Source organism: Python bivittatus, unplaced genomic scaffold, assembly GCF_059951505.1.
Source record: "Python bivittatus isolate LINGU-HERP-01145 unplaced genomic scaffold, Pbiv_v1 ctg000690_np1212, whole genome shotgun sequence".
NCBI classification, from domain to species: Eukaryota; Metazoa; Chordata; class Lepidosauria; order Squamata; family Pythonidae; genus Python; species Python bivittatus.
This window is the reverse complement of record NW_028277096.1, coordinates 22,013,328-22,030,559: the sequence shown is the minus strand read 5'-3', so window position 1 is coordinate 22,030,559 and position 17,232 is coordinate 22,013,328. Positions and strand designations below refer to the sequence as shown.

Sequence of the window (17,232 nt, the reverse complement as noted above, 5' to 3'; positions counted from 1 at the left end):
GAGATGCTCCATTTTAAGCACTAAATGCAGGCTGAAGATCTCTCCAAATAAGCATCGTCCCTGTTTTAACAGATCACTGGATATTTCATTTAATGCTGTGAAATAAGAAGGGGGGAAAAGTCTAAGCTTTTGCTGATTTCCAGGGATAACTGGAGACTGGGATAGAGATGTCTGAAACAAGATTTGGATATGGGACCTGACTCAAATGAGGGGAGAACCCCCAAACCAGCCCAAGGCAAAGTGGGTTATTTTCCCAATCAGGGTTTGAAGAAAGCTTGTGGGTTCTCTCGGTTCTTCATTTGTGCAGGGCGGGCATCATTGTCATTATTATCATCATCATCATCATCATCATCATCATCATCATCATCATCATCGGTTTCCTCCTCTGGAATGCATGAAAGAGTGATCAGTCCACGGAGTTTCATTTTGGCACCTTCTCATTACCTAAGGAAATGAAAAAGGGATGTGTGTTTAATTCTCCTCCCCATCCTCTCATTTATTCTGCGGTTTGCCCAGCGTTTGGAACAGCGAAAGCAAGCTGAACTGAGCGGGTGGGCAATTTGTCCAATTTTAAAGGATAAATGTCTTGAGGGAGGAACTCAGCCTGTTCTAATCTGTCCAGCAATAACAGCTCACATTTTTTCCAGGACAGAGAAACAGTTTCTAGCAGGGGGAATGTCGTATTCTCAGCTGGCGCTCTTTCAATAAGTCTAAGCCATCCTCTGTGTGTGTGTGTGTGTGTGTGTGTGTGTGTGGTTAAAGTGTGCCCTTGCCTCCTTCACTCGGAGTGTCTCATTGAGTTCCTGATTAGCTTTTGCCGGCAGGCAGAAACAAAATTGAGTTTGTGGATCCAGCTTAATTTCCACCACAATTGCTCTTCCCCAGGGTTGCGTCTTTTCCTTTTGTGTGAAGCTGTATATATTAAATATGTTTTAATAAGTTCCCTTCATCCCCAATCTCTATATTAAAATCTAAATTGGAAGGCAAGCCGCGCGCTCGCAAGAGTTGCCGCTGTCCGTTTGGGGCTGGCTGCTGGGCCTCCGGGTCAGTCACAAGGTTTGGCCCTCTTCTTAACAGAAATGATTTTTCTCTCGCTTTAAGGGCGTCTTAGGCTGAATTTCCCAGCGGCTTCTGAGGATGCATTTATACGGGGCGTGTTTGTACGGCATATCCTTGCTTGCCGCTGAAAAATGCGTCGGCCTGCTCCTTTTCAACATAATCCTTGAGGTTGTGGAATGCACAACTGCTCGTGCCCTTGCACAAGCGCGCACGAGCTGCGGGTGACTGTCGGGGGTCTCTTTCCGTGTTTCTGCAGCAGCCTCTCAAATTCAGGGCAACCATTTGGAACTGCGGCTGTTGTTGTCATTAGTATTAATTTAAAATTATTATAGGCACCCACTACCATGGAACCTGGGCAGCTATAATCCATTTAAAATAATAATCACCACCACCAGAACTGAGGTTTGCAGACACACAGCCAAGCAGCCCACCTCTTTGCTTGGAATCAGTTTGCTTCTTCATTTCTCTGCCCCCAAAGGGACTGCAGACAGGGTACGGATGGTGTTTAAAAAGGGACAATATTGATTATTAGTACAAAAGCAACACACTGCAGGGATTATGGGTGCAAAGGGGTTTATTTTGCATCATTTTACCCTGTTTCAGTCATAGACTCTGGGCAGCTAACTGCAAAATCATAGAAACAATAAAGAACTCTAACGGGTGTCAAAGTCAATATTTACCTTGTCTAGGAGTGTTTGCAGCAAAAAGGTCAAAAAAGGCAAGTGGCTGATTGTGATGCATGTCAAAGAGGCACAGAGTTCTGATTGCACGGCTGTGGCTGCCATCTTGCCTTTTTTGACCCCCTCCCTGCAGATGACCCTGAATCCTAGTTAAAAAGTAGAAGCAGCTTCCCCTGGGGCAGATAACATCCACCCCTCGGATGCTGAAGCTTGTTCTTAATTGTGGAGAAGAAAAATGAGAGGAAAAGCTGTGGAATGGGGCTTCTTGGAGAAGAAAACAGCCAGCTGGCATTTTTGAGATTTATCTGCCAACAAACTCCAAGCACTATACAGATAACTAATAAAGCACAATAATAATTATTCAAAAGTAATGCAATGCAATATCCCACCCAGAGTCATGAAACGGCTGGCTGTATGAATTTGGTAGATGATGATAGCGAGATAGATAGATAGATAGATAGATAGATAGATAGATAGATAGATAGATAGATAGATAGATCAGGTAGGTGGGAGGGAGGACAGGACAAGACAGGAGAAAGGAAAGGAAAGGAAAGGAAAGGAAAGGAAAGGAAAGGAAAGGAAAGGAAAGGAAAGGAAAGGAAAGGAGGAGGGATAAGACCAGCAGTGATGCTGGTGGCTCCCCAGTCCATCCCCAAATGTGTTTGGGGAGAGCCAATTTCTCCCAAAGGCTGTGAATGTAGAGCAGTGTTTCTCAACCTTGGGAACTGTAAGAAGTGTGGATCTTGAGAGATGGGGTGAAGAGATGCTGCCTAGGGAACAGTCAGATAAGAGGGAGCATAGCCCACAGCTGCATAATGGGTGGAGAAAGAGGCTCAGGAGGGACCCTCCCTAGTTTCTCAGGCTGTAAAGGAGACGGCGGGAGATTTGTGCTTTCAGACTTGCAAGATTCTGTTCATGTAGCTTTACAGTAAAGTAAAATTAGTTCATCTTATTTCCTGCTAGTCTACCTGGGAAGGCTAACAACTGACCCCAAAGCACGTGGGCTGCTTCGTTTGGGACCAGCTGAAGTTTCCCAGTGGTCTCCAAGGGCAGCCCCATGTCGAGTGAAATGGGAATGGATGGCAGACAACTAAAAACAGAAAATACCCTCTGGATAGAATGGGCATTATTGATCAAGCAGATACTGTTTTCTTTTCCAGGTGAAATCCTGTGGCCCTTTGGGGTTACTGGCACATTTTGCTCTGTTCCTTCATTTCTTTTTTTCTTTTCAAACTTGGCAACTTTAAGAGGTGTGGACCTCAACTCCCAGAATTCTGGGAGTTGAGGTCCACACCTCTTCCATATATATTTTATTAAAAGTTTTATCAGCAATAATAAGAACGATCAGCAATAATAAGAACTAAAATAGAGCAAACGAAGAAGAAAGAGAGAAGTTACAGAAGAAGCTAAAAGTGCAATAAAAAAGGTAGAAAGAAAGTAGAAAAAAAAGGGGGGGATATAAAGAAAGAGATAAAGGTATAAAAAAGTGGCTTCCGATATTCTTCCCAGCAGCTATAAGTACAATTATATTTTAACCTCTCTCTAAAGTTGCATCATAACTCTCTTCTTTCTATAATGGTTTGCTCTGTTTTGGCCTTGTTAACAGGATCGGCTTTTCCCCTTTGCAATGTTGAGGACCTCTGCCGTCCACGACGGTGGTCCCCGTCTTCTCCCCGTAACCTTGTTTGGGCTCCAGTTGGACGTGGGTTTGGCCTGAATGCGAATGGCGACCAGAGGAGGTTGTTCCAAGACCCAGGATCTCCTTTCCTGCAGAGACGGGTCATTCCTGCAGGCAGGGCGTTAATGCAGCCCCGTCTCTATTTCTTGTCCCTTAAGCTGTTGTGCTTTGGAAGCATGCTGCCTCTGAATATGGAGGCTCCATTCTTAAATGTATACAGTACGCTTACCCCAGACTTTCTCCCTAATCACAATGCTATCCTTTGTAAGTCTCTGTGCTAATAGTCAAAGGGGACTTAAAGTTAATGATTGATTGATTGATTGATTGATTGATTGATTAGGTGCCATCAGGTAGTTGTTGGCCCTTAGAGGCCACATGCATAGATTGATTAATCATTAATGGCTAATGATTAAAAGGTTTTGCTTTACAAAGCTACCCTGCTTATGTGTCATGGGGGGTGGGGGGGCTAGCATCCAATGAGGTTTGCCGGCTGGGGAATTCTGGGAGTTGAAGTCCACCCATCTTAAAGTCGCTGAGGTTGAGAAACACTGAATTAAAGGAGTCTAATGGGAGTTTTTGTTGATACATTTAAATCTGGACAAATTGTGCATGAAGATAAAGTAATTTTTTTTAAACAGAAGAAACAGGACATATGGGGGGGTTTAAGGGACGAGCAACATTCCTGGGGCAAACCCTCAAACATAAATAAGCAATAAGCAATTTCATCTTTAACAAATCGCCCACATTTGGTGGGATTTGGGGAGGTGGGGGTGCCCAGCCCTGGAAAGGTTTGCTGACCCCTGTCCGTGCGGGAGAGACCTCTTCCCAGTTGGTGCGTGCAACTGCGCTGATGGGCCTGATATTTTATTTATTTAAAAAAATGATGCCGCAGGTAGGAAAATGAGCAGTCAGAACATTTAAATCCTTTTTTTTTTTTTTTTAAATATCTTCCTCAGGTTTGGAAGCGGTCGGGGGCCTGGTTCTACAAAGGCCTGCCAAAATGCATCCTGCCATCGAAAGGTAACAGCAAAGCCAAAGAAATGCACCGCCGGCCTCATCGAGCAGAACCACCACCGCTGGAGCTCCGGAGCAGCGGGGTGGATCAGACCTACACCTGGGCCAGGGGAAAAGGTAACCCTCTCCCCTCCCCATGGGAAGGGAGGCAGCAGTGGGGATTTTAGGGATGAGAAAGAGAAACTCGCCTCGGCAACTTTAAGATGGATGGGATTCCACTCCCAGAATTCCCCAGCCAGCATGCTTTGAGATGGGTGGACTTCCACTCCCAGAATTTCCCAGCCAGCACGCTTTGAGATGGGTGGACTTCCACTCCCAGAATTCCCCAGCCAGCATGCTGCATTAGATGCTTAAACAGACACTAAGAAGTAATTCCCCGTTTTATACATTCACGGCCAGAGGTCTCTTTCCAAATAAATTCTTGGACCAGCTTGGGCTCTAAATTTAACTCAGAATTAGACTATAGAGAGATGGTTAGTTTGTCAAGTGCCTTATTTCTCTCTCTTACCTCCCCATAATCTAATCTCCCCCATCAAACAGCTGGCAGCTACAGAAGATTTCCTCCCCACATGCTGTTTAAATAGCAGAAATGGTAGCAGACCTTTTTCCCACTGTAAAGCGGGAGCAATTTACCAGTTCAAATAGCCACCCTTAGTTTTTTGTCAGCTAAATTGAGGCTTGTACCTTTTCTGTCTCCCTTCAATTGAGTTTGCAGAAACAGCAGAACACCAGGGGGTGTGGGGTGGGAGAGAAAAGCCATTTAATGAGGTTTAGTGCTTGGCATAATGCACTCTCTTAGATTTTGGGTTGTTTCCTTTTTTAAAAGCATCAGAATTGATTAACAGCCAGCATACGTGCCTTTGAGTCGGTCACAACCTCTGACAGCTACAAAGAAAAGTCTCTGCAGTTTTTTGGGTAACATTTTTGGAAGCGGTTTGCCCTTGCTGCCATCGCCGCCTCCTCCTTCTTCTTCCTCCTCCTTCCTTCTTTCTCCTCCTCCTCCTCTTCCTTCCTCCTCCTCCTCCTCAATTCATCTTAAAGTTGTCAAGGTTGAGAAACACTGCTCTGGACAATCTCTCACTGCAGGTGATGCTTTCAAACATTTTTATAACAACGTTTAATAGCCTGCTTTCATGTTTCAAGGCGGTTCTCTGAATGGCTTATGGTTGCAAGAAAGAGTAAAAGACTGACTTTGCAGAATGCATGGGACTAGACTGGATCAAACCTGGACTGGGCCACCAAGGTGTGTCGTAAGACCACTGCTCTTATCTTAGCTTGTGGTGTGGAACAAAGCATCACATCTAACCATCACAGGCCTGTTTGTTGGGGGCACTGCATAGCAGTTGTGGTTTGTTAATTTGGGTTTAGGGTGTTGGGTGAACCCAACAAGAGGATTTTTGTGTTGGGCTGAAAAAAACATGTCTGTGCCATGTAAGCCTTTCTCAAGGGGGAAGTTGCCTCCACCCCAAAAAGTCTCTTGTGTAATCAGCCTCAATCCTCAACATTTGGGCGTTTTATGTGGACATAAATATTGGCAATCTTATTTCTTTCTCTCACTGTCTGCCATCAAATGGCGCTTCTTGGAAGTTGCGGGGGAACTTTGAAAAGTATTTAATGTGGTTCCTCCAGCAGCTCTGTTTGGCTTTCTCTCAAACGGATGATGGCATTCACCTCCCACCATTTCATTCATATTTCCACAGTTGTCTCTAGCGATAGTGATAGCGACTCTGAGATCAGCTCCTCAGGCTTTGATGATCGGTCTTCGGCTGTGGGATCCAAGAGTTTCAAGATCAGGAAACACCCAGCAGAGTCGGGTGAGCAAACCAGCTGCTGGAGAACGAGCAAATACATGCAGTTGTGTTCTCACACTCACATTTATCCTGGTTATGGAATTAACCTGTTGGCTGGGTTTCCACAAGACAGTGAACAGTAATTAATCAAACGGATAGGTAGGCATATCAAGGTATATCACAAATATTCTAGCCAAGGTTAACAGTAACTATACTCTACATGTAGCACAAATGCAGGCCTGACTTAACCCGGTTAGGTGTGTTGGTAAATATATCCAGAATGTGTGTGCATGTAAGACAGAGAGAGGGAACATTAACCCAAACACGTGACTTGTGGACATACAAGGGAATGTGAGAAGAAATGTTATAAAAACAAGGTTTGGGGGGGGGGGAGGAATTTTTTTTTTCAGATGCCAGAATTTAGCTAATGGACAAAATGGCAGAACAGTTTCAGGAGAGTTTGTGGTGCTCAAGGCTTCCTAGCAGAGGTACAATTCTGCACCTAGGTGGGAAAAACCAGATTCACAGATACAAGATAGGCAAGATCTGGCTTAGCAGTAGTATAGCAGCACCCGAAATGGGTCCCACATTGACCTTCCAATGGTGGTTTTAGACCACTTCATGGTTTGGGAGGGATTGGCCTCTCAAAGAGCTCTTATGCCAACCTTTAACCTCCCCAGAATATAAGAATGGGTCCCCCAAATTCAGCCTATCCCTCCCTGTGATGCCACCATGTCACCGGATAGCAGAATTGTTGCTCCAAATACTACTCACTGTGGTTCCAAAAGATGTCTTTTTGCATTGGGGGGGGGGTTGGTTTATTAATTTGGCTTTTGCCCTACCAGCCTCCTGTTAAGGCAGTGTTTCTCAGCCTCAGCAACTGAAAGATGTGTGGACTTCAACTCCCAGAATTCCCCAGCCAGCCATGCTGGCTGGGTAATTCTGGGAGTTGAAGTCCACACATCTTCCAGTTGCTGAGGTTGAGAAACACTGTGTTAAGGGTATGAGCGATCAAGGCTGATTTTCATGCCCAGGCTGACCTTTCAGCGTTCTTTTTTCCTGCTTCCTCCAGTTTCCAGTGGTGAGGCTGCTCGATCCCTGAGCGGGACCACCAGTCAGACTTTGGGTAGCACCATTTCGGAAAGCCAGAGCAGTTCGGGTAGTGAGCGAACCGGGGGATATGGTGCCCCAGAAAGCTACCCGAGTGATCGTGAAGATGGTGATAGTGATGCTGTCCGGAGTACTGCTGGTGAGTGGGATGGAGTTTGCAAAGGAAATTATCTTTTTTCCTGGCTAGGAATTGGGGGTGGAGGGAATGGCCCGGATTGGGTTGGGAGGAGATTTGGTTATTTTTGGCTCCTAGCAAATCCACGGTGGGATGAAGACTAGCGGGAATCAAATCCAGCCACTGTTTATCCTTTCTTGGAAATGATCTCGCTGTCTAGCTGGGGTGTGAGCGTATGGGAGGTTTTGCTTGTGAAATTTTGCACACACACAGACCACTTAGACAGGCAGAAGACATCTGTGATGGTATGTGGGGATGACCTTGGGAGACAGGGCGAAGGAACACAGCCAAGGGAACAGTCAGATAAGAGAGGGCATAGCCCACAGCTGCATAATGGGTGGGGCAAGAGGCTCAGAAGAGACCCTCCCTAGTTTTTTAGTAAAGGGGAGTGGGGGAGAGATGTACTTTCCGAGTGGCAAGATTCTGTTAATGTAACCTTACAGTAAAGTAAAATTAGCTCATCTGGCTGTGTTTCCTGTCTGGTCTACCTCACAAAGCTGATATCAATCTTGTAAGTCTGAAAGTACATCTCTCCCCCCCTCCCCTTTACAGCCCAAAAACTAGGGAGGGTCCCTTCTGGAGCCTCTTGCCCCACCATTGTGCCTTTTATCTGACCATTCCCTTGGCTGCATCTCTTCGCCCTGTCTCCCAAGGTCCTTCCCACATGCCATTGCAACATCAGCGTGACACTGGTCTGCAATTTTCTGCAGATGCTAATTCCTCTTTGCAACTTTTCCTGGAATGATGGTGTAACTAGGCAACAGCACCTCATCGCACAGTCAGTTCAAGAAGAGTGGTGAGGAAGCTGCACCCTCTACCCAGACTTCACGCTCCTTTGAGCCTGGTGGCCATTTGTGCCCGAAAAAGGAAAGAAAGGAAGAGTTTTCAGATACATTTTCAGAAATACAGGCAAGCTCCTTCTGCTCCTAATTGACCATTGAATCTACATCCAAATATTTCATTAGCAATCTGAACATTACTCTGCATGAGTGAAACATACTTTGCTAAATGAGTACTAAAAGAGATTGGATTTAGACCAGTGTTTCTCACCCTTGGGAACTTTAAGATGTGTGGACTTTGACTCCCAGAATTCCCCAGCCAGCCATGGGGATCAAAGTCCACACATCTTAAAGTTCCCAAGGGTGAGAAACACTGATTTAGACCAATCAGCACAGCCCAGTTCCCAGCTTTGGAAGCTGGGCTGCAGAAATAAATTTTCCCATCCTGTGAAAAACTCGGAGAGCTTTATTTCAGCAACGTGAAGGAGACGTAGCACCTAATCTTCATCTAATGCTATTGCCGTTACAATCTAGATATTGGAGGAGGTGGAACAGACAAGGGCTTTTAAACAAATCATGTGGTACCACTTAAAACAGAAATAGGAAGGGTGAGCTTTGATGTGGGAGTGGGAGAGGCCTCCAGATTCCCCCCATGTCTGCAAAAATTTAGAGCAACTTACCCCCACTTGGGGACTTACAGATGGGTTAGCCGCCTGCTCCTGTAACCCTTGGCCACCCTCACTAGCAATTTTGCTGATGGAAGGCTGGGGGGGGCTGGCCCCCAACCTAATTGGCGGGCAGGAAATGAGCAAAGTTCACTTTAGAAGCAAGGCGCTGTTTACTCTGCACTGCCTCCCCCCCTTTCTTTCCCCTCTCCTTTTCCATAGCAACTTAATAGTTCAATAAAGCATTAATGGATCTTGTTTTCTGGCTGTAGCTAAGTTAAACCACCCATTTCACTTTGCTAGTGAGTTTTTAATGACATCTGTAAAGAGGCAGGAAAGGAAGAGAACCGCCACCCAGGAATGAAGTATTACAAGGGTTGCAAAAGGCTTTTGAGCCCTTCTTCTCTTTGCCTTCCCAAAAAAGTTGGGTCGAGTGACTTTTATACTCCGAAATAAACCCTCAACGGATGGATGGATGGATGGATGGATGGATGGATGGATGGATGGATGGGAGGGAGGGAGGGAGGGAGGGAGGGAGGGAGGGAGGAAAATGAGGGAGGGAGGGAGGGAGGAAGGAAAAAGGGAGGGAGGGGGGAGGGAGGAACAGGACAGGATAGACAAGGTTAGGGTTGGAAAGGAAGGGAAAGGAAAGGAAAGGAAAGGAAAGGAAAGGAAAGGAAAGGAAAGGAAAGGAAAGACGGGAGGAGGGATGGAGGGGACAGGGAGTGAGGAAGAAAAAGGAAGGAAGGAAAGAAAGGAAAGAAAGGGAAGGAGGGAGGAGAGAGAGAGGAAGGAAGGTCAGGAAGGCAGGAAAGGAGGGAGAGAGGGACAGAGAAGGGAAGGAAGGAAGTACAAGAAAGGAAGAACAGACAGGGAGGGAGGGAGGGAGGGAGGAGAGAGGTTCCCCCCACTGCCCCACTGATTTTGCTTGCCAGACAAAGGATGATCCCTACAGGAGAGGACCAGACAAAACTCAGTCTTGTTTAAATCAATGCAAAGCTTACTGAAATGAAGTTAATCAGAGAGAGAGTGCCATCAAATTATGTGTACTGAGTCATTTCCTTCTTTGGCCACATTAAAAAATCACCATCTAGCCTCACACGTTCAAATGGCTAAAAAATCTGGAGGGGCACCTGGAGGCTCCCCAAAAAAGTCAAGATGGGAGCCATCACCCCTTCCAAACGCCCTGCCCCTTTCCAGTCCCTGGCCCCAGCGCAACCGGTATTTCGTTGTTCATTGCGTTGGTATCTCAGTGCAACCAAAAGACACTCTCAGCAGTTCACGTGCATCAGTAAAAAGGCAATAAAAACAAGGAATCAAACAATATCACACCGTTAGTCAGATTGCACCAGCAACCTCTCCGAAATAACTTAGCTTTTACTGAAATAATTTTCTGCGGGTGCCTTCAAGCCACTCTTGATTCCTGGCAGGGGTTTGCCACTGTCCTCCTTCCAGGGCCGAAAGAGAGGGACCGGCTCAAGGTCACCCAGCTGCTTTCGTGCCCAAGGGAGGACTCTGCTCCTGCTCCAGTGCCAGTGGAGTTCCTGGGGAGAGACTATCCCAAAACACAGATGCACCTGGAAAAAAAAGAGGCTCACCCCTTAATCTTGTGAAAGTAGGGAATCCCAAGCGGGTTTTCCTGAGGTGTTTGAGCCAAGCAGGCCGAAACCGGGCAATCTTGCCAATACTCTGGCGCCAAGCTTTGTCGATCAGCGCCTTGAATTGCCCTTGGAAGCTCCCCAGAAGCCCATTGGGGGTTTGGAGCCAAGGGGCTCTGTCTGCATGGCAGCAGCCGCCAGCTGAGGAGCGGGTCATGGCGTTTTGGACCAGCAGCAGTTTTATTTTTTATTTATTTATGTGTCAAATTTATCACCGCCCATCTCGTTAAAAAACGACTGGGCGGTTTACAGCAGAGATAAAATCAGTTCAAATACAACATAAAAACAGTCTCAAATAAATAATAAATAAATTCCAAGAATGACAGGATTGGCGAACAGCTTGGGGAGTGTCATCAGAGCCGCAGCCCCCCCCCCACCCCCAGGATTGATTAAAACTCTTTTCGCCCCATGCAAACTGGCAGAGCCAGGTCTTAAGTCCTTTCCAGAAGGCTGGGAGAGTGGGGATCTGCCTCACCTCTGGGGGGAGAGTGTTCCATAGGATGGGGGCAACAGCAGGGAAGGTTCTCCTCCTGGGACCCCCCCCAGTTGACACACTCTCGCTGATGCGATCTGTAACACGCCCTCCCTGCCTGACCAGGTGGGACTGGTCGATGTGATGGGGATGAGACGGTCACTCGGGTAGCCTGGACCTGGGCCCTGTATGGCTTTAAAGGTCATAACCAACACTTTGGATTGGACCCGGAAGCAAACTGGCACCCAATGCAATTCCCGCAGCAGCGGTGTTACACGTGCCATCCTTGGGGCACCCAAGATTGTCCGCACGGCCGCATTTTGAACCAGCTGTAGCTTCTGGATACTCTTCAAAGGTAGCCCCAGGTAGAGCGCCTTGCAATAGTCTAGCTGAGAGATGAGCAGGGCGTGAGTTTGCAGGTGATCTGCAGGGGTGGTCCCAGCTAAAACCCTTTGCAGCAGTCCAGTAGCAAAACACAGTTGTCGTTCCCCCGCAACAGTCGTGTGCACTGATTGGTTTCATGTTTTTCTCGTTTGAAAAGGGAAAAGACGACTCTTAACCAGCCCTTGGTGCTGATTGCTCCCAAAGGCCTCCTTGCCTTCTTCTTACCAGCTTTCTGCATGGAACTCAAGGTGGACCTACAACCTGGGATTTGGGGGAAGAACGTAGACCCTTACCAGCATGGGGACAATCGTACCACTTGGTCACTCCTCTGTCTGCACTGTGACCGGTTCATTGCTCTCTTTTCACGCCAGGAGAGGAAAAAGGAAACCCAAAAGATTATTGTGATTGGATTTTCCAACAATGGTGGAGTGTTGAAACGGCCTGGATTTGGACTGTAGGTGCTGGGATTCCTGTGTCTTCGCTGAATTTTTTTTTCTTTGAAAATGGCAGCGTGGTGCAACAGGAAAGGGGAGAGACTTGGAATTCAGTTCCTTGCATAATATTGTTTCACATCTGCACACACACACACACACACACACAACCCCCTTGATTTTGGTCCTGGGCAAAAGGTGGATATTGTCTTGTGTCTCCTTTTCCTGAGAGGAGTGAGGGTTTAAGATGGAGCAACAGCCGCACATATGTAGATGCAGGGGTGAAGAAATGGCAGATGTTCTTCTCTCAGTGGTGGGTTGGCTGTAGAGCAGTGTTTCTAAACCTTGGGGACTTTAAGATGCGTGGACTTCAACTCCCAGAATTCCCCAGCCAGCATGTCCGGTGGGAGCGCAAGTTGGGGCAATCTGGATTTCAGAAATGTTTCATCAGGTGAATTAGGATTTATTTCCACAAATAAGGTTCTGTCGGTCAGGGAAGGTGAAGGATCAACTTCCAAGAGGAAAACAAGTTAGCCTTTTTGAGGGGATCCTGTATGGCAGTGTTTCTCAACCGTGGCCACTTCAAGCGTGGTGGACTTCAACTCCCAGAGTTGAGTTGAGGCTGGCTGGGGAATTCTGGGAGTTGAAGTCCACCCCGCTTGAAGTGGCCAAGGTTGAGGAACCCTGCTGTGTGGTCTGAGCGTCACCCAACCTATCCCGCCTCTGAACTGGAAGGAAGCATTTTTCTGGGAGAAAGAAGGAGGTGGACAAACAGGGAAAACGAGGTCAGGTGCCGTGCTTGATGCTAGGTCACTTTCTTGGCATTTCCTCCTTATTTTGAGCAGAGTAGCTGAAGAGAAGGGCCTTGGGACCCATTTGGGGTCCCCCCGTCTCCTCCCTCCCCAAACACACCATGCACAGAGTCAGAACGATTGGATGTCTTCTTGCCCTGGGGCAGGTCAGCCCTCATGGTGTCTTCAGAAAGGATCTGGTGGGGTGTGCATGTGTATAAAACAATCCCCTTTTTCACAGGGACATAATTCCTGCAGCCAGGAAGGATGACGGTGGGGTTATGGTCCTCCCAAAGAGCAGCAGATGTCTGCCTTTTATCTCCTTTCCTCGCAATACACCCCCTTGTAAAAAGAGCTGCTGATTATTCCATGAAGCTTCTAATCATTATGGGTTCCTGAGAATTAACCTTTTTTGTCGTCGTTGCAGTGGAGACTTCTTAGGCTCCCTGCTGCTTGCAGATATCTCTCGTTGCTTGCATATAAAGTATTTTTATGATATGGAGGTTGCTATCGTTATTATTCTTATTTTAATACATGGTTTCTGAGTACCCCCGGATGGTAAAAAAATAGTCTACATCCTATTACTTGCCAAGGATCCCTGCAGGAGGGCGGGTCCAGAAAGTCAAGATGGTAGCCCCCATTTAACTAAAGTCTTGGCCCTTTTCTGCATGTGTAAAAAGGGGGTAGGGCTTCAACTGCAAGTTGTGCCATCTTGACTTTTTGGGGGCCCCAGTGTCCTGGATACTGTTTTTCCATCTCTTATTTGTCCTCAAGCATTCGTTGAGAATAAAGTTTCAGCTTTGAGTGCAGTCAGTTGGATGGTCTTCCCCATTCACCATTTGAGACAGGGTAAAGTTGAGGTTAGACTGTCTGCACCAAGATGATGGGGAGATGGCTGGTAGGAAAATCCATAAACACAACAGAAGGAAGATCTGGTTCACACATCACATCCTGCAGCCTTTGATAGTGCAGTTTTCTGTAGATCTGTTAGCTCTAAATCCCCAGATTGGAAGTGAAAAGTTATTGAAGTTGTATTTGAACGTGGCTTGAAAATAGCAGGTTATGGAAACCTGGTCCAGCAAAATCATGATTTAATGCAGTGCTTCTCAACTTTGGCAACTTTTAAGTTGGGTGGACTTCAACTCCCAGAATTTCCCTGCCAGAATGCTTTAAGATGGGTGAACGTCAACTCCCAGAATTCCCCTGCTAGCATCTGGCTGGGGAATTCTGGGAATTGAAACCCACCCATCTTAAAGTTGCCAAAGTTGAGAAACATGATTTAATGGAACATTGTGGGCAATAACTATTTAATTTCGGAGTACTTCATTGACATTGATATGAGAAGTTTGTGCAATTTGCATACAAGTTTAATAATAAATAAATTACGAGGTTATGCAGAAGATGCCAATGGAATCATTCATATACATTTATGTCATTGGCAGGTGACCTACTTTGCATCATTTGTGTCAATTTACACTATTTGTCCATTATTTCAGGAGCATGTCCAGGCAAAAATTTTGGCTGTCCCATCCAAAGTTGTTAAATGGAGGCCTGTTGTTGTTAAATTGAGATCTTGCCACTTCTGTTGGCAGTACAGGTATTCCTTGACTTACAACCATTCATTTAATGACCATTTGAAGTTACAATGGTGCTGAATAAAGCGACTTATGACCGGTCCTTGCATTTATGACTGTTGCAGTGTCCCTGCAGTCACATGTTCAAAGTTCAGGTGCTTGACAACCAGCATGTATTTATGATGGTTGCAGCGTCCCAGGGTCACCTGATCGCCATTGGCAACCTTCCTGGGGGTTTCCACAAGCACAGTCAATGGGGGAAGCTGGATTCTCTTAATGACCGTGGCAAAAGTTGTAAAATTGGGCATGATTCACTTAATGACTGCATTGCTTAGGGATGGAAGTTCCAGTCCAATTGTCGTAAGCTGAGGACTACCCATATTTGGGTTTCCTGCAGAGCCAAATGAACCCACCCCCCACAACCCCCGTCTCTCTAGCCTGGATTATAAACTGCTACAGTATTATCAACTGTCCTGAAGACATGTCACAATAAGTGATAGTTTGTTCAGTGAGCCATATTGTCTGAGTTCACATGAGGAGTGAATGGTGTTTTAATTTAGTTTAATAATTTCACCGCCACTCAGAGTCATTCTGGGGTTGGACGGCACTTAAATCGAATAAATATAGGCACCATCCAACCCCAGAATGACTCTGGGTGGAGGTTTGAAGGGCCAGGAGCTGCAACTTTCTGGAGGGCTTGACAACCATTTTGATGCTACGTCACCGGTCCTTTGCCCCTGGAGCAAGGGTGGGGAATGAGTCTAGCCAACACATAAGGTCAATTTTTACCTCCCCGAACAGTTGAATTTTGGCAACCTGTTTTGGGGCTGTTCTTCAGGATTTCGGGAATGGGAACAGAAGCCGTGTCCCACCGTTACGTTTGCCAGAGAAGAGAAAAATACGTGATGCTAACTCAGTCCCTCTGCAATGGAAATGTGAGGGCCTTTGCTGGGGGTGGCTGAGCTCCTGGCCAGCCCAGCCAATGATGGAGTTTGTGGGATCCAGTTAGGCTTAAGCACTCTGAGCCCCCGGCCTCTCGCCTGCTGAATGCTAAGACTTTGGCTGCCCCCCTGTCCACAAACGGACAGACCGCAGGTCCCTACCTGGGCCTTTTGCAGACCCTCCCGAGGAAAGCTCTGGGCTTGCAAGGAACAGAGCCACGTGCACAGCTACAACGCCCAAACCAGTTGTGGCAAGAAGCCGTCATCAAACTTGGGACTTCAGGAACCCTCGCAAAGCACAGGCCCTTCAAGGCCATCTGGTTCTATCTTGAACTTGGAACAAAGCCAGGATGTTTTGCTTGATGCTCCGGAAGGGAGGCAAAAATACAGATGTTCCGTTCTGAGCCCAGAGTTCTTGCAACAGCCATTCTGGGCTGGGAACGTTTGGCGCCTCCCGGTTTGCTTCCACCTTCCGGGGCATTTGCTGCCTTCCCACCCAAAGTGGTTCCATCTGAGCCTTTCACACACAGGAGGATGAGGACAGGGCCTCCTAGGAGGATCCTGGAGGGGCCGCTGAGAAGTACATTAGCGCAAAATAGCAGATTTCAAGGTCTCTCCCCCGCTTTTCTCTCCTGTACCTTCCCTTGTTCCACTGTAATGCCGCGAACAGTACATTTCTCCAGTACATTTCTCGTTCTTCTTCCACTTCTCTGTCAATACAGCTTTTGTTATCATTTCCCCCTCTCCCCCCCCCCACCCCCGGGTTCGGTAAAAAGCCATCCAGGATAATGTGGTGCTTAATCATGTGGCCCCCAGCTTGTCACTGATGTTGTCTCGTATTGAAAGAGGCTAAGAAAATCACTGCATTGTTCACACAAATCATTGCGCGAGCTCTCTCTCTATATATCTGCACCTTTTGATCTGCATTCAATCTCAAGGTTTTTAAATACCTGGCTCTCCCCCCACCCCCACCGCACATGCCTTTTAAAAGCTCTGCAAAATTACATTTGCAATTTGTTTTCGCCTGGCAATTGGAATAGTTTTGTGGGAAACATCTTCCTTTCTTTCACCCAGCCTTCTGCTTTTCATTCTTTGCTCTCAGATGGTTAAGGGGAAAAAGAGAGGTGCTGGGCTCGTCCTGGGTCAATTCAATAGCTTGAATGTGCAGAGGATGCTCAACTGTGGTTTGCTTAACCATTTTTTACTGAATGAGTTTTACCATGAGTTGGGCTCAGGGATTATGCCAAGGCAGAAACCAGGAAGTTAAGAGGATTGAAAAAGGCAGAGCAAACTTTTTCTCATCAAGAGCCATGTTACGATTCATGGTGGTTTATGCACTAAATAATGGTTAAGCAAACCGTGGTTTGTTCCAACTGGAGAGTTGCATCTTAGAAGGGGGAAATCAGAGCAGGGAGTCCATTGACAACTTCTGTTTCCTTTCATTTGAGCCCATTTCTTGCATGCACTGATAATCCCTCAGCCATTCTCTGTCTCCGATACCACACCTTCCCCCCCATCATATCTCCCCATGAGGATGGCACCCTCCTCCCCCTTCATTCCCTACAAAAAGACCCCTAAGTTTTGTTGGGTACAATAATGCCAGATAAAGCATCTGGCAAGTTGACTTGATACTAAGAAGTTAGGATAAATGGAATTCACCTTCCTTTTTCAAGTCCATGTTGGTGTTTTGACAACAAAACCCACAAGGTATGCTATTGTCTTCTTCCAGGCCACCATTTATTTATTTATTTATTTTAGCTTCCCAATCTAGCCCAGAGATTTCATGGTGGTCTCACCTCCAAATAGTGGCTGGAGAACCTTGTTACTGGCTTGCCTTGACTCTCTTGGGGATAAGAGGGAGGGAAAGACAGAGCTTTCAAGATACTGTTATTATAGTCTATTTCAGTAGAGTTGGATTATTTTTTGTGCTGCCTGTTTCCTGACCTGGCCTGCCTTGCAGGGCTGACATGGTGCCTTTATTGTTCAACCAGAGGCTTTGTTAAGCAGGAGGTGTCAGGTAATGTTTTGGTT

At 46.6% G+C, this 17,232-nt stretch overlaps 1 protein-coding gene across 3 annotated transcripts in view; it reads left to right on the top strand.

Moving 5' to 3' along the window:
* RPH3AL (rabphilin 3A like (without C2 domains)) overlaps positions 1–13,188 on the top strand; it is a 31,262-nt gene extending 18,074 nt beyond the window's left edge. For all 3 annotated transcript variants that reach the window (XM_088152463.1, XM_088152464.1, XM_007430008.4), the window contains exons 7-10: positions 4,374–4,548; positions 6,132–6,245; positions 7,294–7,470; positions 11,622–13,188. In XM_088152463.1, coding sequence (XP_088008589.1) covers positions 4,374–4,548; positions 6,132–6,245; positions 7,294–7,470; positions 11,622–11,656 — 501 coding nt within the window. In that variant the 3' untranslated portion in view covers positions 11,657–13,188. The remainder of the gene's footprint in view (positions 1–4,373; positions 4,549–6,131; positions 6,246–7,293; positions 7,471–11,621) is intronic.
* The last annotated feature ends 4,044 nt before the right edge of the window (positions 13,189–17,232 follow it).